Here is a 27,331-nt window from a genome sequence, read left to right as displayed (position 1 = left end):
ACACACACACACACACACACACACACACACACACACACACACACACACACACACACACACACACGCACACACACACACACACACACACACACACACACACACACACGCACGCACGCACGCACGCACGCACACACGCACGCACGCACGCACACACGCACGCACGCACGCACGCACGCACACACGCGCACACACACGCACACACGCGCACACACGTGCACACACACGCACACACGCGCACACACGTGCACGCACACACACACACACACACACACACACACAAACACACACACACACACACACACACACACACACAAATGGAGTATGATTTCTATTTAAACCAGGTGAACATAGCAGATTGACTGCAAGGCAGCAACAATTGAAACAGATTCATCTCTGCAGAATAAAATGCAATGAATATGTGTCAGTGCCGACAACTCTTTCTTAACAAGCTAAACTTTTATTTCTGTAAAAGCAAAGAACAACAACAACAAGAAAAAAAAAGCACACAGAGACAAAAAAAAACACAGACTGCCGGCCCGACTTCTAAGGGTTTCGGCAGGTGGCGTCTCGGGCCTTGGACTTCTTGGCCCGGAACTGGGTGGTCCAGATGAAGCTACTGCTTACGACTGTGGTCCATCGCAGATACGCTCGCGCAGGCTCTTGTTCTCCAGCTTAAGCTGGATCAGTTGTTCCTGCAAAAGCACGACAGCTTCAGATTTCGCCGCAATGAAAGAAGCTAGCCGATTTCACCGTCGATCATTTTAATGTGTGCATTGTTAAAGCCTATGCCCGAATGTATGCATAAAGAAGGGTAGAACACTAACCGGGAAGTCGGGTGTTTCGGCTGAGAAATATGTGCGCTTTTGTTGCGATAAAATTTACCTCGGGTACATTTCCATGAAATTTTGCGTGTAAATTTCTTCATGCTGTTTCTTGTATAGGGTCCTTGTTTGTGTGCGCGTCACATTCTGTCAAATAATGGGCGTATAAAGCATCAATACTACAGCGCAGCACTCTAACAATGTGAACTTAAGAACCGAACGCGGCGGAAAGTGGAAATTCTGCTCCCAGGGCGTAGCCAAAGATTTTTCGCTAGGGGGGGTGTATACATACGCAAGCCAAACTAAACATATCCGGGGGGGGGGGGGGCATACAGCCCTTTCCCTTCTCGCGACGCCCCTGTCTTCTCCTGTTTCGGCGCTAATCGAAATATCTCGAACAATCTGAACAGTCTAATGAGCGATAGCAACGGGAAGAATTGTCATTCGTCAAATGTCATTAAAAATGCCGTACTTGATTGATTTGTGGGGTGTAACGTCCCAAAACTACGATATGATTATGAGAGACACCGTAGTGGAGGGCTCCGGAAATTTCGACCACCTGGGGTTCTTTAACGTGCCCCCAAATCTGAGCACAGGGGCCAACAACATTTCCGCCTCCATCGGAAATGCAGCCGCCGCAGCCGGGATTCGATCCCGCGACATGCGGGTCAGCAGCCGAGTTCCTTAGCCACTAGGCCACCGCGGCGGGGCAAGGTGCCGTACTTGCACACTTGACGAAAATGAACACCGTGAACCCGCGCCGATTCTTTTGCTGCGCTGTGCTGTTAGGCATACACACCGGACGGACACAGAAAGACTTAATTACACACCTCTGCTCTGTTTTGTCCTGGTGTAACAGTACAGCGTAGTTAAACAACTGTCATATCAACTGACCCCGTTGACCACGTATTGATCAACGCCGAAGACAATGATCATACAGCAAGAATATTTGGCATTTCTTCTTGTGTTGAGGTGTACTCGTATTTCTGCCTGTAAAATCTAGGGAAGTGGCATTTTACTCAGGGAACCTTAGGCCTTATCAAATACGTCAAATATACTCGCTCCTATAGCACTAATGCTTTAAGATAAGCTACAATATTAGTATTCACTAGCAACAGGACATAAAGTTTGGTTAGTGCAAATGCTTCTCCGAAGCAGCGCGCAAGGACAGACGAGAAGGACACGAGTACAGCGCTCTTCGCGATGCCATATAGCATTCACTTGTCAGGTTAGTTTTGCGCCGTTAAGTTTGTCGCTTGATATATATTGTGTTACCCCTGGCGTTTCACTCACGGTTGTGTCAAGCGAACATCGAGTAACATCGCACAATCGCTTACATCTCCTTGTTGAGCACATTGTGGCTGTACGTGCCAGCGAAGGAGCGGAGGGGCCAGCCGAGCGCATCACAAAAGGAAGAATAGTCGAGTGAATGCTCCGCTTGTTTGAGCGGTTGAACGCGGTTGGAGCTACTGTCGAGCGAGCTCGCAAGCTCCGCCGAGTGGGCGAAATGAGCGGGTCAGCGGCTCGCTCCGTTAAATCGCTGGCTCGCTCATCGTGCCGCGCATGCGCAGTTTGCGTCTTCGCTCGTTCGTTGGGCCCACTGAGCCACTCGGCTAACAGCTGCATTGTGAAAGCTTTAAGAACGAAGCCTTATAGAAACGCACACAGTAGATATCACTCTCGAAGGGTATAGATAGCAGGCATGGCATGCGCTGGCGCTACACTTTTCAGCTTCACGCCCACTAAGGGAACGTGAACGTAACGGAGCGTGAACGGAGCGCAATCGAGCCCCGTGCACACCACCTTCTCAATCGCTCGCCTGGCTTCAGTTCTCAGTGCATGCCTCGACCGTGCCGCGATGAATTGAATTAACTGTGCACGTAACAGTTTCGAAGTGTTCCAAAATGCCTACTGCAAATGCAGTTGTCAAAGCACTCACTACGCCATAACTTCTTAATTGGTGCAGGACCCACTATGCGTACCGTGAGGCAACACGCGAACCTCTGCAGTTTCACTTTGTTGGTGCTTTTGCAGCTGGTGGTGACTTAATATGTCTGAGCTCTTTGTAAAACACCTACTCCTTGCGCACTTAGTGTTTTGACAACCGGTGGGATTCTACGCTTATTGCACGCCATATGCGTTAGGAAGACTACTTTCAGTACACCGCATTTATATAGCTTTTTTTTTCTCGAAACGGTTTCAACAAATAGCGTGGACCTGTGGTAGGCAGAACACCTGCCTGTAAAATAGACCGCCTGTGTTCAGTTCTCACTTGAGCCCGAAGATTTTTATTATTCATTTGATTGGAGTCTTTCTCGATGACTTTCACGGAATTTTTTTTTCTTGCTCTCAACCAATGACTCCGACACCGACACGACACCAACGCGACATCGACACCAACGCTAATATGCGAATTTCTTCAAAACGGGCTCATTAACGCAATCACGTTACAATTCAGCTAGCTCCGCGTGGTGGACAATGGAGAAATTGCGAGGCTAGTGACGTGCATCGGGGTCAAATGAAATGGAATTAAGTGGGCGACTGAAGTCGGAGCAGTGGCGGGAGCGATTGTGGGCGTAGCGGTGAGTTGTGGGGGCAGTAGGCCTGGTGGGAGGAGTGGCACGTTTCCGTAGTTTGATTTACCCCATTTCTTTGGGTAGATCCCACTATACGATGTACGATCTGTGACGGTCCCTGCAAATAAAAATTTCCACCAAGAACAGCCTCGTTGTTCAAAGAACGGAGCTAGCCTGCCGATGGAATCATGTCTTCGTCTTAACAGTAGATATAACTCCAAAGCAAAGAGTAGAACGACCGGCACTTATACCTTGCAACAAGTCATTATGTATTAAGCTTACGCATTATAATTGATGCTATCATGTTGAAGACGGGTGAAAGCGAAGGCTACACATTTCCACCACGTACTTTCTCGGTTGTTTCTATTCGATTCCTGTATTTGGTAAGAAAAAAACGTGTGGACCTTGCATGTGCATCTGTACAGTCTTTGCGCTAGTAATGATGGTTGAATAGACAAAGTGGTATGGTTAGATCGGGCATTATTTAAACGAGATCTATAACAGTTTTAACGCGAATCGACTGCCACCGTTTCTGAACACGAACAAACCATGCAGCGCCGCTGGTAGCGACATCGATCCTTTATTTTGTCAGTTCAGCGCTAACCTCGAGAGAATAATGCCAGGATCGCTTGTGGTAACTAGCTGACTATGCACCGCTCAGACGGGCTAATGCAGAGTTCATTAGTCATGTTCCTTTCGCTGTTTCTTTCCGCAGACGTGCTATTTCGCGCCGGCGCTGAAAGAAAGAATTCGGTGACCAGCGCAAGAGTTTTATAATTAGCTTTCATTTGATGTTTGTGTATATTCGATACGTGTCCTGTTCTTCCTATAGGTAGGGGGCAGCAGGAGGTCGGGGTGAGGGAGAGGAGAGTGGTACGTTTGGGTGAATAATTGAAGTTCCTCTCCGGCATCTAAGTACAGGATTCACGTTACAAATATCCACCATCTGTCACCGTGGTGGAGAATTAATAGAAAATTGCCGCTTCTCGTATTCCCTGCATCAAACCTACCCGCCCCCCTTCACCCCTCCTTTTTGTTTTCGTAAGGACATTTCATTGTTTCAGTCCTTACACAATCAGCGCGACGTTGCAAGGGAACTCGATTCCCTTTTTGTTATTTGCGTCGTTTTAATTACGGAGCCTAATGCGTCCAGGTTGCGGAGGAAACAGAAGCAGCCTTTTCCAATTAAAGGAGCTGTTTTCTCCGATTGCACTGTTCGACAACATCGCTCAGCGCTCGCATCGATTTGCTTCGAAAGTCAATACCACGGCTTTCGCAGACGATATAAGAAAACAAAAAAAAAGCTTGCTTGCTAGCTTAGATTTCGCTGCATAGGAAATGCTCGCGTAATGAGATTATGTTTCTTCGTTTTCTTATAAGCGCGGAGCTGGTTCCCGGGGTGCTTAGCTGTGTAGCCTCACGCATTCGCGAACGAAAAACGTTAGTCTCAAACGATGCGAAAGTTTACTACGACTTTCAATCCTCGCAAACTACGATCCTCGCCTCTGTGAGTGTTCGTTTCTTTGTTGCGTTGCTGGTTTGCACTTGTTTTCTTACAAAATTTGCTCGCGTTATGAAGGCGCACGGATCGAAGCCGGCGGAAGCGTGCCGTCGCTGGAGGCAGGTGTCTGAAAGCTGCGTCGACGTGCGCATTACAGTAAACGATCCCATCCAGTCCTCAGCTGTCGCCGTTCGAAAGAATAGCATATGAGTGAAAGTGCTCACTCCGAAACGATGCTAGCAAAAAAAAAAAAAAAAAAAACTGGACAAAGCGTAGTAACGTTGAATATTGGACGCCTCGGCAGATGCGTAGGGAACTTCAGCTAAGTTTCAATATCTGCGTCTGACGTATAGTTTTAACAGCTGCGAGAGTAAAACACCAATATTGTCAGTTTCATCAAAGTAACGATCGCGATAGTGTTGTTTATTGCAGCGTTTCAGCACGCTACTTAGGCATTAATAATTGTGTTACTTAAGCACGTTCAAAGCAGGGGACTTACGGCGATATTGTCCTTTCAGTGCGACGCAGGACCAGTCGTATACGGATAGTATCCGTGGTTTCAACCACTTTTAGCGAGTTTTATTAAGTTCCCCAAAGTTTCATATGATCAGATTGCCGGGACCTGAAGGAGTCTGATGAAATCTAGTGAGGTAATAGTAATTGCGACTATTTCTCACGTGTACACATGGTCCTGCGTCTTAATTCCCGGGAAGGGGGGAGGAGGCACGGAATTCATACTTACCCCTGATACCTCGTCTGAATTTCTGATTCCCCCAAATACCTCGTCTTAACTACTTATTGCCCCTGACGCCCTATGTAATACCTCCCCCCTTCTCCACCCCCCTAATACCTCGTCATTGCACTGCATACTGATCGCATATAAGGGGCCATAGTAGGGTTTGGAAAGAAGCAGGGTAGTGGCACTGCTGTGAGACTTGGGCCCCCTCCACTTCCCCTCCTCCTTGTGTTTTTTTTTTTTTGATGACCCCGCACACACGCCAACCTGCATGTAGGGCCATGTTGCATCGTCGCAAGCCCCGCGTTCCACAAGCACGCCTTTCACGTACGCACCACCCGACATGCAGTGATTGCCTCACCTTGAGCTGCCTGACAGCGCGATCCTTGTTCAGGATCAAATCGTCGACGATCTTGGAGTTTCGCACGTAAGATTTCCACGCGGCGCGCATCTGCGAAGTGGCCACGCGCATGTCGTCCAGCTTGAGGGACACGATGGTCCAGAGCACGTCTCGCAGCTCCTTGTGGTAGTACTCCTCGGCCGACAGCTCCGCCAGCTCTTTCTCGGCCTCGCTGGATGCACCGTGGTGCTCGCCGCTCGTAGCCAGCGTGGCCACGGCACCGGCATTTGCAGAAGCAGCAGCAGCAGCAGCAGCGGTGGCCGGCACTGGGTTTTCGTTGTAGTACGGCCTGCGAATTCAGAAGTGTAAGACGAACACACTGTGCAGTTATTACAATAAGACGAGTACTTTCAAGCATAGAAATACTAGCACACGAATAAAAAAGAAGGGGGTAAGCATATAAATATTCAAGGAGCCTTATTCTTATCGAGAAAATTGGGGCAAGCAAAGCGTGGCGCTGCTGCTGCACCCTCTGCTATAGTTCCCGTCTTCTTGTCAATCGTCCTTTAAGTAAGGCTCTTGGTTCTTGCGCGCAGCATAGGTGTTAATGAATGGGTGGACGAGCGTCTGGCCGTCATTCAAAGTATGCGGCCAGGCATTTACATCAGTGGGTTATGCGCTAATGCAGCTAAGTACGGCTTTCAGTGTTGTGAAGGGCGTTCCGCAATCGCTTGGCGAAAAGAACGGTCCAAGACTGATCAGGCTCACCTCTTGGGCTTTGGACGAGGTGGGCTTATTTCTAGTAAGTTTCCCGCTTTCTCCCTCACTTAGGTGATGTCTGACTGTGCTTTATTAAGCGCGCGTAAGTGCTTGAAAAAATAAAGTAAATCTCTAGTGAACGACTAAAAAAAAAACTTGTCTGCGTCAGGACAACAACATACAGGACAAGACAAGAATAGTATGCCCATTGGGGTCCGACTTCGTTGTTTCGTCTTGTTTTGCCTTGTGTGTTGCTTTGAAATAATGTACTTGTCGAAATGTTAGCTGGCTCCACGAATATGTCTCGTTCGGACACTGTTTATGCAAGTGAAGAACGTACAGTCGCGAGTAAAATTTTGGATAACATGACAACAGCAAAATTGAATTTCGTTTTCAGACAAAGCTCATCTGCTTGTGCAGATAGCTCCGATACATTGCATTGGTTGCACATGCGCTGTTGGACAGGACCAGTTTATTTCAGACAATACACTACCGCTGCAAAGAAAACTTAGTAGCCCCAATCTGTGCCCAAACAGCCCCGCCGCGGTGGTCTAGTGACTAAGCTACTCGGCTGTTGGCTGACCCACAGGTCGCGGGATCAAATACCGGCTGCGGCGGTTACATTTCCGATGGAAGTGAAAATGTTGTAGGCCCGTGTGCTCAGATTTGGGTGCACGTTAACGAACACCAGGTGGCCGAAATTTCCGGAGCCCTCCACTACGGCGTCTCTCATAATTATAGGGTGGTTTTGGGACGTTCAACCGTTCCTATCAATCAATCCGTGCCCAAACTATCGCTCGCAACTACACATCTCCTGAGCTATTGTCTTGTGTGTTGTATAAGGTTGCACGTGTCGTTCGAGGCTATCTTTCTTCAGCTGACGTATATAAAAAATGTATATGTACATGTATAAAAATGGGTTCTGTCGTTACACGCATGTAAGCCGTAGGGAAAGGGGTCGAGTAAAATGGTCCTTTAACAGCTGAGATTCTACTCGCTTTTCTGATGAAGGCGCAAACTATTCATACGATGGGCAGCAAGCAGCTATGAAGATTAAACTGGTATGAAAATGTTGGCAAAAGCGACAGTTGGCCTATTTGGTGGTTTATGCTTGGATGTGAAAACAGCGCAAAAATATGGACAAAGGCGGAAGAGACGACAAGACGCTGATTAGCGCTTATTAGCACCTTGTCATCTCTTATTCTGTCTTTGTCTATATTTTCGTGCTGTTTTTATATCCAAGAATAGAAATGGTGGGTATAAAAAATGGCAGCATATCCACGGAGTGAATGATGGAGAGTGGGGCGAAGCATTCGTCCGTCCATGCGTCCGTCTGTGTGACCGTCCATGCGTCTGTTCGTGCGCCCGTCCCTGCGTTCGTTCATGCATCCGCCCCTGCGTCCGTTCATGCGTCCATCCATGCATCTGTCTGTGGGTCCATTCGTCCATCTATTCAACACTCCAAGTCCCACCATCTCGCATCTTTTTATCATATATTCCCCATATAGAAGCACCGCCATTCAGTGGACATTCCAAGGACTAAACGAGAGGTGGCACGTGCACACTTTCTCACGGCTTGCGCTTCGGGTCTACTTCCCACCTTCAACCACCTTGAGTTCATGGTATATACTAGTTCACTGTATTCATGGCACTGCGGCCCAATGCTCGCTAAACCTTTCTAAAACCAAAGAGGTTACGCCCAGCGAGTATAACGTAGCAATCTTTTCCTGTCAGATAGTGCTCAATGTACATGCCAGTGGCTGCTAATGTGAAATGAGAGACAGGAGGATTCAGCTTTCAATTTCTTACGGCTTGCGCTTCGTATCTGCTTTCCCCCTTTAACCACCTCGAATTCATTCATGGTATATACTAGTTCATTGTATTCATGACCCTGCGGCTCAACGCTCGGTAAACCTTTCTAAAACTAAGGAGGTTACACCCAGCGAGTATAATGTAGCAACCCTTTCTTGTCCGATAGTGCTCAATGTACATGCCAATGGCTGCTAATGGGGATCGCAGCGTGCGCATTGACTAAAAGCCGAATGCTCCTGTCTTTCATTCCCCATTAGCAGCCATTGGCATGTACATTGAGCACTATTTTTATTGTTAAACAACGCACAGAAGAAATTTCTCACCGGCACCACCCTGGAGGTCAAATGTTATACCTATTTCGGGTATGTGCCACTGTTGGTTACGTACTACGAGAAACGCCCAAGCCACGCCATAAGGAGCTTCGCCCCTAAAATTGCATCGTATTCTGCCTTCAAGGGGCCCCGACATCACAGATTAGTCCCCGGCGGCCTAACGGGGCATTTGAAACGCGACAATAGACAGACTCGCGCAACAGTGATAACGCTTTATGTACGTATGCTATCGTATACATCTATATACCTGTCTAGATGCGATGTAAGAAGCTCATGTCAGCAGGATACAGCAAAGTAGGAGGAATATGTTTGATAGGAACTTTTTTTTGTGAAAGAGGGATATTCGTCACTGCCGACTACAGTGCCATTAGACAGCGGGTATGTGGCGACCGCCTTATTAAGGAGGAATGTTGAATAAAGAGCAATGGGTGATATATCCGACACGGTACTGGCTGCGTATAAGGGATGTTTTCGATAAAATTATCAGTTGTGAGTACATTGCATGTGCTGTCTTCGTATCGTCTAAGTTTGCATTCGTTTCAGTGCTAGTTCCCTTTTCACTTCATTGTGAAACTAAACAAACTCGCTGACCTATTTTTTCTGTATCGGATAGGGCTGGCTTAGGTAATAATATGCACGATATAACTATTTTAATTGCCAACAATTTCCAAGTCTTCTAGAAATCCGCATAATCATACGACGCGTATACAAGCAAAGCGAACGCCTTGAGGCCAGCCATTGCCTCACCTGGGCAAGCCGAGCTGCTCCAGCATGCGATCCAGCCAAGCCTCCTCGTTGAGGAAGTCTCCGTAGCAGCGGGGATCGCCCGTCACCGAGGTCGCCTTGGACGAGGTGTCCGACGACTCGGTCGTGATGTCGGTGCTCGTGTCCGAGGCGTCGCCAGCGGCGTCTCCATGGTGCTGCTGCTGGCGCGGGCCTAAGGTCCTGGCGCCCTCCCCTCGAACGGGCATCTCGGACTGGCACCTGTGACACGTCGGTGGCTCAGTGGTGGTCAGTGGCCACTGCGACTGCGTGGACACGCACCGCTTGCCAGTAGCAGCCAGCGCTGCCTCGCCGGGGCTCATGGCGGTGTCGCACTTCTGCTCGGGCGGGTCCATGATGTTGTTGCTGCTATACGCAACGCTGCCTCCAGATCTTCAAGACGTCTGGGTGGTCGTCAGCCCAGCGGGCCAAGCACCCCGTCGTACAAGCTGCGGCGTTCGAATGAGCAGAACGAGCTGCGCTTGGCACGAGAGGTGACGGGCACGCGACGCGCGCCTGGCCGTCACTTCTTTCGCATTTTCACTGACACTGCGCGAGCGCGTGATGCGTCGGATCTTCTCAGTATTTAAATTTTATTGACTAATATGTAGAACTTAACGCCCAAAAACCATCATGTGATTATGATCAACGCCGTAGTTGTGGGCTTCAGTAATTTAGACCACCTGGGGATTTTCGACGTGCACCCACATCTGAGCACACAAGCCTACATCATTTTCGCCTCCATTCTCCATTGTCCAACCTCCGTTCTCCAACGATGATGATTATCAGCCCAAACAGACGAAGGTGATTGACTGCTGTTCAAATGAGGATGAAGTGCGTAATGTGTGCCTACAATAGCCATGTTGCTCTTGCTATCGTTACGCTACTGCATAAACAATGGTTTCGACAGGTAATAACAGCGGAGCTGAACCATGAGATTGAAGTAACTAGAAGAATAAAAATGGGGTGGAGCACATTTGGCAAGAACCCTCAAATTATGACAGGTAGATTGCCACTATCTCTCAAGAGGAAGGTATATAACAGCTGTATCTTGCCGATACTTAGCTACGGAGCAGAAACCTGGAGACTTACAAAGAGGGCTCAGCTTAAATTGAGGACGACGCAGCGAGCAATGGAAAGAAAAATGGCAGGTGTAACCTTTAGAGACAAGAAGAGAGCAGAGCGGATTAGGGAATAAAGGGGGGTTAATGGTATCATAGTTGAAATCAAGAAGAGGAAATGGACATGGGCCTGACATGTAGCGTGTAGGCAGGATAACCGCTGGTCAGTAAGGGTAACTAACTGGATTCCCTGAGAAGGCAAGTGGGTAAGGGGGGACAGAAGGTTAGGTGGGCAGATGATGTTAAGGAGCTTGCGGGTATAAATTGGCAGCAGCAAGCAGAGGACCGAGTTAACTGGCGGAAAATGTGAGAGGCCTTTGTCCTGCAGTGGATGTATTCAGGCTGATGATGATGACGATGATGATGATGATGATGATGATGATGACATGCGTGATATAAAGGCCGAGGTGATTCAACTATTATCATCGGATGATGATCGTTACTGAGAACCCGTAACGGCTTAACAAAAGGCGTAACAGCTCTGCTGTAAAATACTCCTCGATTCTTCACTAAAAAGTCTCGGCTTTGTTACAATGACTGCTGTATTAAAGACGAAAGAAAAAAATATCCGCACACTGCCGCCCCCGACTGAGCCTGAAAATTTCTGCAGGAAGAAAACGCTACGATCTCAAAGCGCTTATTTCACTGGGGTAGAATAGACACTTGAAAGAACACTAGTCGGGTTTATTGACACACAGTTGTCTTGCCTGAGACCGAAATGGCAGGTTATTGCAAAGGGTGCTTTACAGTAAAAGCACCCTTTTTACACCCTTTTAAATGTAAAATGTTTTACTGTGTACGGCTTGACGTGTACCCTGGTTGACGGCTTTATCGCACTTGGCCTTTTTTTTTTCTGCTCACCACTCACACGGTCGCATACTTCCTTTTCGCCTATAACGAGCATACTTGTAACAAGGACGTCTACGATATAGCTAGCTCAATATAAAACTGTGTACTTATTATGTATACTCACGGATCAGAACCTTCGTTTCGAGTTGGACCGCAGCTTACTTTTGTTTACTGCGATGTCTGCGTTCCTGTCAAAGCGTGTGAAATGAAGTACAAATTTAGATGTATGAAACAAAGACCGCAGAAGACATAATGCTCTAGTGGTGAAGGTACCGAATTCAGTCTTTGCAGATAAATGATAAAAATATATCTGGGGTGTCAAAGCAAAAAAAAAAGATCTCTTATCTTTGTACATTAAGAAAAACAGATTAACAACAAGATGTCCTGCTAGAAGTCACGTGCACTCGAGCCGTCAACATCATACGTTGACGTGGATTGAGGAATTCCTCACTTTAACTTCAGGCTTGAATCGAGACAAGTGGATACGTAAAAAAAATTTGGAAGAATAATATGTGGAGCTGGAGCAATCAGTGAGAAAGACTTCTTACGAAAAAAAAAAATAAGACGGAAGGAAACATTCTGACAGTATCGCAATAGCAGTGCTGAGCTGCCTGTGTGAAGAGCGGAGATGACTGAGGGGAGGGGGTGTTCTTTCTCTCTTTATTTACTTTTTCTATCGCTCTCTCTTTCTCTTTGTTTTTTTCTGTCTGTTTTTTTTACCTCTTGCTTTCTTTTTTATTTTTTTTTGCATTTCTCTGACTTTCTCTTTGTCCTATTTTCTTTTTGTCCTCGTTTTTCTCGCTTCATTTCTTTCTCTCTATTTCTCTATTTCTTTTTCTGTCAGTCTTGCCTGCTTTTATTTTTCTATCGGAATTTCTTGTTCATTCCTTTACATCTCTATCGCTTCTCAAACTCTATGCCTTGCTCTGTCTTTATATGACTTTCAGCTCTTTATTCCCTTCATTTCCTTTTATTTTTCTCTTTCTTTCTATTTCTATTTTTTCTTTCTTTCTCTTTCACGTGTTTCACGTGCTCTACTTCGCAGAGCGAAGTTCTAGTTGAACGCTGGCACCTGCATTACTCGTTTCTGGGGCTCGCCCTTCTCCCATGACGCATACCCACCTGTAGTTCGCTGTGGACGCTAAAGTTTAAACAAAGCTCCACTGTTAAGAAGTAAGCTCCGACGTGAAAGACAGGGACGTGTAGAACGAGACAAACTTCGACTGTCTTCACGAGCTCACGAAAGGAGAAAAAAAGGGGGGAGGGATAAAAACTAGACACAAAAGCTCGTCGTTTGGCAAATTGAAGGGCTCTTATTGGTCCATCAAGGAAAGGCGCGAAGAGGGCTGACAGGCGGCGCCACTTGACGTCTGAAGCGAAAGACGACGGGAGAGCGTGGCCTCGTTACGTGGGTAGAGTCTTCACAAAAGGATGACTTGCTGGGCGTGTAGTTGCGTCATAGTTGCGTGCACTGTATGGCCACATTGCGGATATAGCTGACGCGAGCTTGAAAGCGTGATGGAAGTCTTCGTCAGCTGTCCCAGTAATCGTTCAGCGAACTGGAAGCGCGGGGGAACACACCCAAAAAGCGAAGAGGCACACAGCAAGGTACTCGTGCTGTGTACCTCTTTGCTTTTTGTGTGCTCCCCCGCGCTCCCAGTTCACTGAACAATTATCAACTACCAACAAGCGCACCTTTCTATCCTGTCCCAGTTGTCGCTCGGCACACTGTATGCTCGGAATAGGACGGCACATCATAGAAAGAACCTTCTCTGGGATTCGCTCACTGGATTTCGTGCCGACTGGTTGTGCCTCCGCGATCTCCGACGACAGCGCAGTTCTGGCCGACTGGCTCGCCCTACGCCATCTCCTGCCGCCGACAAGAGCTCTCTCTGACTGGTGCTCCACCCTCGGACTTTTGCGACCGTGTCCATCTTTCCTATTTTCTCCTCACTTCTGGTTGTCACCTTCCTGCGCCACGCTCTCTCCTTCCCCCTCTCTCTATCTTTATACCTTTTAATCCTATCCTTTTAATCTCTCCTTGCCCCCAACCATCGTGAGCTACTGTTGAGGTGTCCTCCCCCTGAGAGACAGTTACGGGGCTCACTTTTAAATCCGTTTCATTTGAGAATCACATAAGAACGTTCTCTTCTCCCCTCTTGGCCGGGCCCATTGCAGAATGTTGCATCGCATCTTTTTTGCTCACCAGTGCACACAAAAATAACAAACTGAACATTGCTATCACGTAGTAAGAAGAGAGAGGGGTGGAGGAGAAGAGATACTTAGATTTCGTTGCACGCTAAATAACCCAAGGTAATTGAAATTTCCGGAGCCCTCCGTTAAAAGGTCTCTCATAATAGTATCTGGTCTTGGGTGCGTAAAAGCCCACCAGTTATTATTATGTGCAGGGGGAAGCTCAACATCCCCTCCCCCTACCTAAAAACTTTCAAATCTTGCATGTACGCACGAATGCAAATGTATACATAAACATAATTAAAGGGTAATCGGCACCGATGCTAACGCATTTTGATATCAAATGTTTGGTTTATTGCGTGGTGATGAACAAACCTTGTAGTGGCGTTTCTGCGAACATAACTGACTCTTCCAGTAATTCTTTATTTGTGTATGTGTGTGTGTGTATGCACGTGGATTCACTAGTGGCTAGTTGGCGCAAGCAACAGAGACAATTGGCGTCGTGCGCGCACGTGGTCCTGCACCGAAAAGAAAGACCGTTGCCGGCGGTGCAAGCTGGGCCAGGATGGGCGTGCTGACAGCAGCGCCGTGTTGCACCCACAGCACGTCAGCACCGAACGAAGAAACCGTCTTTCACTCTCGGCACATCTTGCTTTTTTTTTGTTTGCTTCTGCCTATCCGTGTTACGTACCGACGTGCGTGAGTGGCTTTGCGTTTGCGTGCCAATATAAACTCTCTTTCCGTTTCGGTATCTTTTCTTCGAACGGGGGATGTAGTGTGTGGCACGTTTGTTTCGTTTTTCATGCATCTCGTTTCCTTTGAGACATTAGAAAAAAATTCCATGCATAGGAAGGACGCGCCAAAGCATTTTATTTTCGTATGCTCGCGGTGTCACGTCTCGGCGTGCACGTGCAGAGTAAAGAGTTGCAAAAAGAAAATGCAGGCAGCTGTGCGCAAAATTTAGAAAAATGTGCAAAGCATGCGAACATAACAGCCCACGCCTGAAACTATGCAATTATCAGTGCGACAAACATTTTCGTTCGCAATAAATCACTGTGTTTTCACGTTTGTCCTCACACGAAATTGCTTCAAACTGAGTAATTTATTGTCTACAACTCAGTATGTACACAGCGCACCTGTGAAGCCCCTTTTGCATGTATTTAATAATCACACACGAGTGTGACATTCTCTTGAGACGCTCCTGTCGTGTTCGCTTTAAGCGGGTGTCGTAACATACCAACCCACTATCATCAAAATTTGGCCTGCCTGAATCTCTAACCTCGTTCGAGGACCCATGGAAGAGGCCTGTCGATCGTTAAAAGCGACCATATTAAGAAAACACATGATAAAACCTCGGGAAAGACCAGAGAGTGTCATTCGTAGTTGTTAATTTAAGTATGATAGTTAATCAGATGAAAGGAAAGTAACTAATTGTGGCTGAAAAATTAACTCGCCACTGGTGGAGACCAAACGCACAACCTGGGCGTGCGAAAGGCGTGGATTCGAATTTCGATCTACCAGGGATAACAAAAATTTCGATGAAACAATGAAAAGGGAGAAATTATATTAGACGGCATTTGTACTCTCGTGTTCGATCAAATTGAAGCAAGATTAAGTAGGCCACATCTTCCTCAATTTAATTTCATTTCTGTTTGCAGTTCCTACGCATGTGACTCCTACTTGCTGTCAATACTTCTCTCTTTTTTTAATCTCAACGTTATCGAAAAAGCTCGTTTATGATCGGAGCAATAGAAATATTACGCTGCATTAATCATTCTCGTTTAACATGTGCGCAAGATTGGGCGTTACGACACGACACTGCGATAACGCAGTGAGCGAGAATCACAGCAAAGAAAAAAGAAAGACCTCCCCCCCCCCCAACAAAAAAATAAAAAGAAAAAGTTCACCGTGACGCCCTCTCATTTCTTCCCGAAAGATATTCTCGTTCGCCTGAATGCCACCGCTGATCCATTTTTTTTTTTCCTCCACTCGCAACAGTCGGAACGTACGCCCGTAACGGCATAAGGGCGCGAAACGTGTGGGCTGGCCCGACGTTGCGGATGTGGGCCTCGTTTCAAGGCGCAACCGTGGGCCGCGCTCCACGGCCGCGTACTGGTAGAATCGCCCAATTCACCCTCCCGTCTGCACTGCCCCGATTCGCCCGCCTGTGACGTTGGCTGCCCTGCGTAGCTAGCGAGACGCAAGGCCACGCCGAACTCCTACGCGGCACGCTGTGGGCTCTCCCACAGTACATCGGTGGTGGATACGTGCCGCGCCGCCGCCGTCAGAATGGCGCTTACGCAGAGTGTACCGTGCGAGCGACAGCGCGTACAACGCGTCTAGCGAGTGAGAACCGCCTATTCGCACCGTTTCACTTGTTCGATCGTATGCACTCTGCTTCTGTGCGTTATCGAGGCTTCTAATTAGCGTCGGCCAATTACGTTAGCGACTAGCCTTGGCCCCTACGGAGAAATGGTTCGTGGGAGTGCGGAATTGTAGGATGAAAGTGAGAGTCAATGAAAGCCTTCCCTGACCACGCAGACCTAACACTTATAGACACAGTGACTTTGTGAAGAGGAAGAGGAAAGAAGTAGAGAGATAGAAAGTAGAGCTCACTGTATGGGCACCACGGGATAGCTTCAATGTACAGCTTTTGAGGACCTAGTTAGCAGCCCCTTCTTTTTGCGCTGACGTTTGCGACGAGGCTGGGAAAAGAAAACGGTTGCTTTCGGTGGTCATTAAAGGTCGCTCTTTACTTGTGAGTTGGTCTGTCTGTCTCATTTCACCGTGTACTTTTCTCTCTTTGAAGCCCATGCGTGCGTGGTTTGTGCTTCCGTGCACGAAAGTTATGAGCCCTTACAAAGAAAGAAAGAAAGAAAGAATGAAAGAAAGAAAGAAAGAAAGAAAGAAAGAAAGAAAGAAAGAAAGAAAGTAAGTATATTCTGTGCACACACACACACACACACACACACACACACACACACACACACACACACACACACACACACACACACACACACACACACACACACACACACAAGCCTTCGCTCGCAGGATATTTATTTCGAACGCTTTTGCTCACAGAACCATATTTTATAACAAAATATTGAACAATATACAAGCGGCTGTAAAATAGGCCGCAAAACATACAGACTACGAAGTGTAATTGTGCAAATTTAATGACCTACACGAGAAAGAAGTACAAAGTAAACAATGAAGTAAGACTCCATTTTTATATTTGCATATACCCAGGTGCCCTCTTGTCCTAAGGCTCGTCGCTTACTATATCTTTATAATGTACGCCCTATACTGAATCGAGCAAATGTTTTGCTTTTTCATGAATGTACAACTGCATGGAGCAAGGACTAAGCGTGCGGTGATTTATAAAACTTGCCGTTCCTTCGTAGAAAGAGCAAGAAGCGACAGTGTCGCAAGTCCACCTTATAGATTCGCCGAATCCATTATAGAAAAGTCGCATTAAAAATTCGCAGCCAGTACTTCGTTAAAACTTTTGCGCTGCCTGCGATTAGACCACGTAGTAAGCCGTGCTTACATTGTGCACCCTCATTAGACAGAAGTTTCGGGTATTCGGATTCTATAAGACGTCAGTGCGAGCGCCGCCCGGCGAGCATGATTTTTGGCTCCGCAAGTCTCGTATTGTATCTATGCGTATAAATTAGGGTAGATCCCACGTACCCTGGGAATCGATGCTATGTGAAGCGTGCGTATGGAAAGTGACAGTGTTGTGTTTTTATTGAACCAAACGTGACGAAGTGGCGTGGACGATATGTACGGATGCATGCACAGACGTACGTGAAACAGCCGCATAAGTTTAGCCGATGTAACACTTCCAACAGGATAGTGGAATGTGATAGACTATTATTCCCTTTTCACATTCAACCAATCTGTGCCGGTGTTTGACATCACACTAATTCCATGTTCTCGTCTTGCCACCTTCAACTTTCCTTTCAACTGCTGCGCAGATACGACCTAGCTTGTTCTTGGAGGAAAAAACTATAAGTCAATCTCAAGAAGACTCCCCACATTTTTCATGCACTGAGAAAAAAGCATGCCCCTATGGAGTACTAACGACTGACCTATCATTACCGTGAGCCTCCCTCATTGCGTCACCCATTCCGTCCCTTTTTAACTTCCTCAATACTCGTTCACTGAGTACGGCCAATGTTTTGCAGGGATAATTGGACTGTTGTAGTCGATTGACTTGATTGGAGGCTCACGGCAAGGATAGGCCAGCCGTTAGTACTCCATATGTGCATGCTTTTTCTCACCGCATGAAAAAAGTGGGGAGTTGTTTTGGGATTTGCTTAGTATTTTCCGTCAAGAACAAGCTAGGCCGTATCTGCGCAGTGGTTGAAAGGAAAGTTGAAGGTGCAAAGACGATAAAATGGAATGAATGATGTCAATCACCGGGATGTATTCGTTTAGTGGGAAAAGTGGGTAGTCTATCGTATTCCACGATGATGTGGTAAGTGTTACATCGGCCAAACCAGTCGCGGTTTAAGTAGTCGATCAGTGGACCACAGAAATTGCCTGAAAGGGCAGCCTTCGCCTAAGATCTGCCTGCATTGTAAAGATTGTGGATGTCATGCTTTACTAAATGAAATGGAAGTTTTGTCAAGAGTGAGAGATAGGACCACGGGAGAGATCGTCGAGGCCTTTTTCGTTTACGTAAGTCCGGTGACGTATATGTGGCGAGGCCATCGGTGAACCTTCATAAACTCGAGACAGATTATCTAACCGCCAACTTGTAATCATAACCACGTGTCTTTGCCTTCCCTTTATACGTGTGTTTTTTTTTCTGAAAATAAACTTCGGTTGTTAGTGTGCACCTATCGGTGTTCTCTTTCCTTTTTGTCAGTTTTTTTTTTGCGCAAAATGCCATCCACAAACTTTTGCTGTTAGCGTATAATCTCGTTGTAATGTTCGCGTAAAACACTGGGTATGGTCTCATTTTCTTTAACGCACCTGCAGGCAATACGGCGTAGCCACCTTCTTTTTCATAAATTGAATGTACAGAGCGAATAGCTGGCCAAGACCGGAGAGGGGAGCCAAGTACACAATATGGAGCTTTTTAATAATATTATGAGGGGTCACAAAACCAAGAAGTGATTAGGAGAGACGCCGCAGTGGAGAACTCCGGAAATTTCGACCGCCTGGTGTTCTTTAACGAGCACTGACAATTTCCAGTACACGGACCTCTACCATTGCGCCTCCATCGAAATGCCACTGCCAAACCCGAGATCAAACCTGCGACCTTCGGATTAGCAGCCGACGTGGACAATATGTAGCTTGTTAAATTATATAGTTGATAGGAAGAATAAAAAGCCGCAATATCAGATAACTTATTGAATAATCGGTATTAGAAGCCATACATAGCAAAAAATTATTTATAAAATCTTCGATTATTAACCACGAGATGAACGGAAGTTTTATTGATTGATATATACTAGAATAACGGAATCTACAGGTGTACGAATAGGCTAACCATATGCAGGTCACCTTTGTTCTAGACCGAATATTCGGGGTTGCGGCTAAAAACTTGCCAGGGGCGCTTTGCGTCAGCGCTATTGCCTTTGACAAATTACCGCCCCCCATATACTCCATATCTTATCTCCCACAAATCTTACGTCTCTTTCGGAACCACTTAATGCCATTCCTACATTCACTGCCAGTGCAGCCTCCATTCAAGCGATGGCGCCACCGCTCTGAAAGGCCATCTCTCGAGTCTCGCCGCGTTCCGTATAGACGCAAGCGCCCTTGAGTTTCGACCGGTCCCAGGCCGTAACGCTCTTCCCCTGCTGCATCCCGTCCTCCTCGCTCTCTCTAACAGTCTCGCTTTTGGTTCGCGTGGTCGCACCGCCGTTGGTGCTCCCACCGGCTGCTCCGGCCGCTCGCTGCGTCTTCCGAGAGGGAGCAGCAAGCAGTTGACTCGCCGGACGGCCAGCTGGCGTGTGGCGCGCTCTTGAGCTGCCGCTCCTCTTGTCCACGCAGTGCACGGCGTGCGCTTGCGGTCGCCCGGTGCTTACCGTGCGCGCGTTTGCTTGCTGGTCAGTGGGTCTATTACAAGGTGACTCCGTTTCGTGTGCCATGAGCTTCGGCCTGCCGGGTGGATTTCGCGTGTTGTCACTGTTGTCCACCGGAATTTGACGCTACCGCGTAGCCACATCGTTTGTTTGTGTGTGTGTATCATCGCCAACGTTCGAGTGTTCCGACGCGGAAAAAAAAAATGGAGTGTAGACGCCGTTCTACCGTGACGGTTCTGCTTGCGGTGGTCGTGTGCATCTGCGGATACGCCAACGGCTCCTCGGCGGTTGAAGGTGAGTTCCAATGTATGGAGCTTCGAGTTCACTTCTTGCTCAAATGTGCGTGGTACTGGCCAGCACGACGTCATGCTACGAAATTATTTTATGATTTATTATCCTACGCAATCTTCTACATCTCACAGACAAGCCATTTCAATGTCCACTGCGTTTCCGTTTATGGTCCTTATTGCGAACAGCCCATTCTGTCATGCCTGCGTGTACAAAAACTGCACGGTATCACTGGTTTAATTGGACTTGCACTTTCAAAGAGCGTCACAACTGTTAGTTGTTTCGCCATGCACCAGACGCGTGAGTGACGCACTATGTGAAATGTGATATCAAAAAAAGGTACATGCTACGCCTAGATGCCGATAAGAACTAATGTAACATGTCCTGATGGTCTTACTGGAACCGGTTATATACCGATGGACGAATTGAGGCTGCAGAATGGTTTCAAGCACACGCAGTAGGGCACGCGCTGGCCTATTTTCAGCCAGCTGACCAGGGGTCAATATTGTCTCCGGTCTTTGTTCTCGTGTTTGGAGGCGGTGGAGGCGCATCTTATCGTCTCGCACGGCTGCCCAACATTGAGAGCTTGTTCAAAGTGTGGGATTAGGTAGAAGTGGATCCTTAATTTTAACGTAAGCCCTTTACCTAACCTGCTTATAAAACCAAATAGGTAATGAGGCTTGAACTAAAAGGTTGTCGCGCAAAAAAAAAAAAAAGAATAAAGGGGGTTGGGGTAAAGCCACGTGTTTTCAAACGATGCCACTTTTCGGTTTACAAGACATGGTCATAAATCCCTTGCTTTTCAATGATTAACAGCGTTAGCAGATTGGCGACTGAACTAAGAGACCTGTTACGTAAGCGCATGATACTTTTTATGTTTACTTGGTTAATGAGTACCTAGAAGGAAGACCTTTGGAATGGTTCGAAAATTGCTGTTCAACACGGAGTTGATGTGTCAGTGGTCAGCTTCATGGGCGGGCTGGAAGGGCGATGTGGGATCAATAATGTTTAGGTAAGGGTAAGATACGTCCTCATTGTTGGTCTCTTCTGTTTGCTTTTTGTAGGGGTTTCGGTGTCTATATACCGCACTTCAAAAACAGTGTTATATATGTCAGAAAAATTGCCGGCAGCTTTCCAGACTAAGCTTGGTTGTCGAGTGCAGACCTCTTTCTTACTAATTTTCATTCCAACGGCAAGTTGAACACAGAGAACACCATGAATTGTTTTAGGAATCTTCGTTCACTCTAGTTATTGGTGCGCTATTTATAATCAGAAACGGAAGAATCCAGGTGACGTTCTGACACTCCACGTCCATTGTGCAGGACAGGCGAATAATTTGCACACATGAAACGTTAGGTAGTACTACGTGATTGGCTATGCCACGAAGCTTGTGTCAGACGCCTCCCTATACACGTTACACACTGCCCAGGTGGCGCTGCGAAAAACGCAGTCACCAGCGCCCTCATCACCGCGCTGGACATAACTGGGCAGTCCAAAGTGAGCCACCCGCAAGATAACGCACATAGGCCCTCCTCTTTCGTTAATCTTGAGGCGTGGTTTCCTGTAAACAAAGGACCAGACAAGCTTCTCCCGTCAATCCAATCTCACGTCAAAGAAGTAGGAAATCTCATCAACGTAAACTGCGGGCATAACGCAAGATATGTTTCAGTTATTTCGGCGTGCTGCAACTCCAATTTAAGTGCAGGCGGGCATCGCATGACATCGAGTTCGAGGTAAGCACTTCGAAATGCGTTCTGTCACGCCTAAAAGCGTTAAATTTGGGCATACACATGATGTTAAAGCGATGAAGTGGAGGCACAAGCAATGTATCTTACGATCAGTGAGGCGACGCTCGCTTTTTCTGGCAGAAATGCCACCGGCGATTTTTACCTTTGCAGTTGCTTTCTCCATCCATCTCTTGCTTCTTGTGCGTTGAACTGTTTTATTACGGATCTCAGAATGTTCTGTTCATGTTTTTTCCTGTTTGTATACCCTGTAAATGGGGATACATGCGTGTACACTTTTTTAGTGTACAAAGAAAGGCAAAACCAAGGCCTCCGAGATAGCTTAGGCAACCGCGGAGACCAACGGCAAGGAAAAGCCTTATTGTGGTAACAACCAACATTATGCGATTTACCTGTATGATGTACGTGTTCACACTTGCTAGTTAAAGCTGGAACTTGGAACCTTCAAGCCTGCGTTCGTGATTCTGTGTGGTGGCGACCACTTCAGATTATCGGCGGTCGCGGCGTGTGCGATCTCTATCTCGCGCGTCAGCAGTCTACTATTGCCCGGCGTGCACTGCGGTCCGAGGCTCTATTAAGCTTCATAATCAAAGTTACCACGGTTATCCGTGATGGCTACTCAAAACATTAAGACGAGACATACATTATCACACTTTCTCATGCGACCGGCTGGGGAGAACGCGAGTAATTCGCTTACCCAATACGTTCGCAACGGCCCGAATCCAGCCCTCTCGCCGTTCTCTTTCGCAATAGCTGCAGATATCAGTAAAACTGATGTCTTTTACGTCCGTGGCAATCAGCAACAGTAGCGGCGACTGAGGTCTTTCGTCGTAGAGTGCAGAGCTAATGCGTCTGCTCTTGCTTTCACCGTCGTTATGGGGAAAGAACCAGCAAGCTTTTGATGGTGGTTCAACGACGCGTTTGACTGGTGGAGAGAAATTCGTAGCTCTCTTTCTGAGTGTTCAATGCGCAAACACACCTAATATTATGCTCAATCGTCAGCAGTATTTACACACCTCCACGACCAGCCGCTTTCCAAACAATTAATTTTGGAATGCCGGAGAGATCGAGCTTCACGCCGAAAAGCGACGAAGGCCCTCCTGTGTGTGTGTGTGTGTGTGTGTGTGTGTGTGTGTGTGTGTGTGTGTGTGTGTGTGTGTGTGTGTGTGTGTGTGTTTTCGCTTCCGTACCGCTCTTTTTCTCTCATTCCCTTTTCCTTCTTTTTCTATCTCTCATTCCCTTTTCCCCAGTGCAGGGTAGCAAACCAGATGCTTGCTTTCCGGTTAACCTCCCTGCCTTTGTTAATACCATATCTCTCTCTCTCTTTCCCTCTATTCCCGTCGAAATACGAGGACACTCGCCTTACAGCTTCTGCTATATGCATTTCATACGCAGACTCGGTTTTTAGGCCACACTGTGTGCAAACGGTTTGCTCTTACGCCGTGTAATCGAGTTTCTGAAACACATTCAGTCATTCGGAAGATGAAGAGAATAAAAATGCCGTGCTCGCTCACCGGAACATTCGAGCGCTGGGGATTCACTGGAAGCCACGCTACGTGGTATCTAAGCCAATTATGGCAGCAATTGAGTCACCTGGGAACATAGCAACTAGACCGTAAAGCCAGTATAGCGGTTATGCGCTCCCTGTGCAGCCGAAAGTAGACAAACGCCGAATTACAAGGAAAAATATATTCTAAAGACAAACGCCATAGAGGACTATCTAACATAAAAATTGACCATCGGCGTCGACCATCGTCTCGCGGCGTTAGCGTCAACACGAGTGATGTGAAATAATTATCACGCGATGATGTCGTCATGACGTAGCGTGACGTCATTACGTGATGTCGTTGCCTAGAGAAACGCGCGCAGATCCCAGAGGCCGTGGAAAACCACATTAGGTGTGGAAAGCATTTGTAGAGGGCAGGGAAGGATCAATACAACGAGTGATAAGGAAAAAAAGATGGATTCTGCCTTCAAATCGTCGTAAGCAAATCTGTATGGGACTCTTAGTTCTTTTTTTTTTCACTTAATCGCATTGTCTTGATAGTGTATTCCTTTTGATTTCTTATTTTGCTGAAATTTATTAACGTTGTGTCAAAATCGTCTTACTAAGAAAATCCGAGTAATCAGCGCTGCAAGTAAGTGTGATTATACGGTTAAATTGTTTGAAAGTTGGCGGAAAACTCAATAGTTGTATTGCGATTGAGAGAAAGTCAATATTTTGTCGTATAATAAACAAATACTCAACTGGAAACGAGGACTGGGACTATGAAAGTAAATGCGGTAGTTAAAACCAAGTTAATTAAATCGTTGTCAGACTAGCGCTTCTCCGTGATCAGACCCCAATTTTTGTTGAAAATCGAATATCTTACTGGCCGTTGCAGAAAGCAAATAGAAGACACCGGGGAGCACAAATCAGTGTAGATTCACACGGAGTACCACGTCACGTGTACGTCACATCACGGGTTCACCACCTTGCTATAAACCAAGTGATGGACTGGTAGATCGAAGGTTGCGATTATTAATCCCACTGACTTCACTAGTGCCTTTTAGTGTGCCCTATTTTATCTTCATTAAGTCATTATCATACACTATAATTACAAAACAAAAAAATAAAAATTTCTTCTATGGCCATTATCATCATCAGCCGCAGCCTGACTACATCCACTGCAGGCCAAAAACCTCTCCCATGTTCCGCCAATCAACCCTGTCCTGAGGCGCTTTCTGCGGCCCTATATACTTAAAAACGTCCTAATTTCATCTGTCCACTCAATTTTCTGTCTCCTCAGGCGTTCTCCTTCTCTGGGAATCCAGTCAGCTACCCTTAATGACCAGTGGTTATCCTGCCTACGCGCTACATGCCCAGTCAATGTGCTATTCTTAGCTTGTGCTATTCGGCCCATGCGTTATCTGGTCCCTATGCTGTCCTTGGCATAATTGTCAGTTGTTTTCTTCGGCTGGGTCCAACAAAGATACTCATCCAACGATTTACTTTCTTTCGTGCATTCATAGCTGGGGCTTCGTACTTGATGCCTTTGGTGGCAAGCGTGGATTTATTGGCCAACTGCCACCTCAAGCGAGGCTCACGTTCCGTGCGACCCCTACTGGCAAGAAGAGCGTTCCACACTAGCGCCTCCTTGGCTACGAGCGGCGATCACTTACACTCGGATTACACACTCATTAACGCCGAACAAAAGGTTCGGGGCAGCACCCTCCGTGGTTGCAAAATTGGTAGGACATTCATTGAGCGCCTAATTTTAAGGTTGTGGGTTTGGATGTCAGGTACAAATGGGGTGTTTTTCGTGCACTTTAAGTGCTCACACTTTAAGTCATAATAATATAAGTCATAAGGATACAGTTGCAAAGTTACAAAACGTGAAATACTTTATCCTCTGCTTTCATTTCCTTTTAATTGCCTGCTGGTTTCATTGATTTCGTGTACAACACAGAGACGGCCATAACGTTGATGAGAGCCAAGAGACAAGCAAGCCAAGGAGAGTACAGATGACTTTATTAGTAGTAGTTATGATGTAAACCATATGAATAAATTGATAATTCACTTCCTCACATTTATATAACTATTGCTACAAATAACGTCACCTCTACGTTCTTTGGCTTGATTGTCTGTCTCAAACAAGCAGCCCTAAGAACACTAACAAACACAAACTAAGAAACACCACACGAGGTGTTGCAGCTTGGGCTAGTTGGTATCACATGACGGTAGTTATAGGGCGAGAACAGAACGACGACAAACAGACAAGAAGTACACGAAGGACATGAGTGCTCGTGCACATGTCCTTCGTGTCTCTGCGTCGTCGTTCTGTTCTCCCGCTATAACTATCGTCATACCACACGAGGACGACGAGCCGCTCTTACACAGGTGATCCTCAGGCGAAACATATGCCGGCCATTTAGGCCAGGCGTACCCCGCCTGTTGCAGCACCACCCCCACCAGCGGCCGTCCTCGTGTGCGTTTCTTAGTTCGTGTTTGTTTTAATGCTGTTCACATTGATCTGTAGTAATGAGCTTCAACCTATTCACTTCTAAGTCTTCTTGATTGTCAGTTAGTTGTCATTACCATTGTGTCTAATAAAATAAAAGAGTCCTTCAGTTGCCCTTATTTGGTTCATTCAAGAAGACGGCCTGCGATTTCTGGGCTTTCGATGCGCTGTGCCCGAAGATGCACCGATTCCGGGTGCTCTAAGAAGGACCCGTTGCGGCCTCTGTTTACACTTCCCCTCCGGGACTGCTGACCTTTGGCCATCACCGCAGTCACGCTGCGTGGCCTGCGTTACAGCGACCGCCGCCGAGGGAAAGCGAGCTAACGAATGTGCGAGTCCTGGTCAAACGAACCGCCCGCCGTTAGTTCGCACTGATTGGACCCACGGACATAGCGAGTTGCAGCTGCAAGGGGGCGAATGAGAGAGAGAGACGATGGGGACTAGGTCAGCGGCGGCGTCTAACGGCACCGAGGGCCACCGCTAGAACCGAGTGGCTGCGCATGATGAAGACGGATGCAGCGCGCATGAACGATGTTCTCCAAGGAAAAGCCGAGCCGGAAAGGACCGTCTTTCTTCCATTTTCTTTCTTTCACTTCGTGCGCGCGTCGTCTAGCGAGTCTTTTTTACGTGCGTTTCCGGGAGGATCTGCGCGGCTATTATGCAAGCGCCTTTTTAACGCCTATGCTCTGCGTCGCCGGCTGCGGCGCTGCGATGCGGACGTTGGAAGTGCAATAAGTCAGCGTGAAATCATTAGCAGTCTACCGTCACGCTTTTAATGCAACGTCGCTGTTCGAGCAGTGTCCCCTTTTCACCATCATCGTCGCCATTATTAATAATATTATTATTATGATATCATTATTAGAATATACAAAAATTTTGAAATGCCGAGATTGAGTTTACTTTATAAATCTCATCGCGACGGCCACGTTTAGTTCGTATGAAAAACACGGTCGTTAGCGTACGCAATAAACGGCGGGTCTTATATTGTTGAAATAGCGTGCTAGGCTGAAATTATTGATGAGAGAAAATTTCAGCCAATCCTGGCACTGTACGCATCCTTAACAAAGCTGGCTGGGCTAATCGCAACAATAAATTACAAGAAAAAGAAATCAATGGATACGCGGCGAACTAAATTGATCGGTAACTTTCACTGTACAAAGCACTCCGCTAAATGCGTTTGTGGTCAGTAACTACCCACATTCACTGCGCCCTGCTACATAATGATATCACACGTGTAAACATGAACCACGGGAACAAAGTATTTCAATTCCCCACCTTCTATTGTCGAGTATGTTTTATTTCAGCAGCTCCAACTCAAAACCGTTTAGCTTGCGTAAGAGGCTTTATATATGACAAGCTTGAAAGCACGCATTTATTATATATTTGCAAGGATCATTAAGTTGTTCAATCTAAACGTTGCATGTAAGCACACAGCACGATGCTCATGCCTC

At 46.9% G+C, this 27,331-nt stretch overlaps 2 protein-coding genes across 3 annotated transcripts in view; one reads left to right on the top strand and one right to left on the bottom strand.

The window, feature by feature from the left end:
* Positions 1 to 528: 528 nt before the first annotated feature.
* Positions 529 to 10,152, bottom strand: LOC142813887 (uncharacterized). Its single transcript, XM_075891848.1, has 3 exons — positions 9,625 to 10,152; positions 5,996 to 6,323; positions 529 to 692 (listed from the first exon to the last, which is right to left on the bottom strand). The coding sequence occupies exons 1-3, from the start codon at positions 9,993 to 9,995 to the stop codon at positions 621 to 623; spliced, it is 771 nt and encodes a 256-aa protein (XP_075747963.1). The 5' UTR covers positions 9,996 to 10,152; the 3' UTR covers positions 529 to 620.
* A 9,538-nt stretch (positions 10,153 to 19,690) lies between these two features.
* The window catches only part of LOC142814235 (uncharacterized), a 226,306-nt gene continuing 218,665 nt past the window's right edge, over positions 19,691 to 27,331 (top strand). The window contains exon 1 of one of the 2 annotated variants that reach the window (XM_075892597.1): positions 19,691 to 20,140. In XM_075892597.1, coding sequence (XP_075748712.1) covers positions 20,050 to 20,140 — 91 coding nt within the window. In that variant the 5' untranslated portion in view covers positions 19,691 to 20,049. The remainder of the gene's footprint in view (positions 20,141 to 27,331) is intronic. The other variant, XM_075892598.1, reaches the window with a different exon arrangement.

The sequence above is a fragment of the Rhipicephalus microplus genome, chromosome 4, assembly GCF_043290135.1.
Source record: "Rhipicephalus microplus isolate Deutch F79 chromosome 4, USDA_Rmic, whole genome shotgun sequence".
NCBI classification, from domain to species: Eukaryota; Metazoa; Arthropoda; class Arachnida; order Ixodida; family Ixodidae; genus Rhipicephalus; species Rhipicephalus microplus.
The sequence above is the reverse complement of the archived record's forward strand: the minus strand, read 5'-3'. Positions and strand labels throughout refer to the sequence as shown.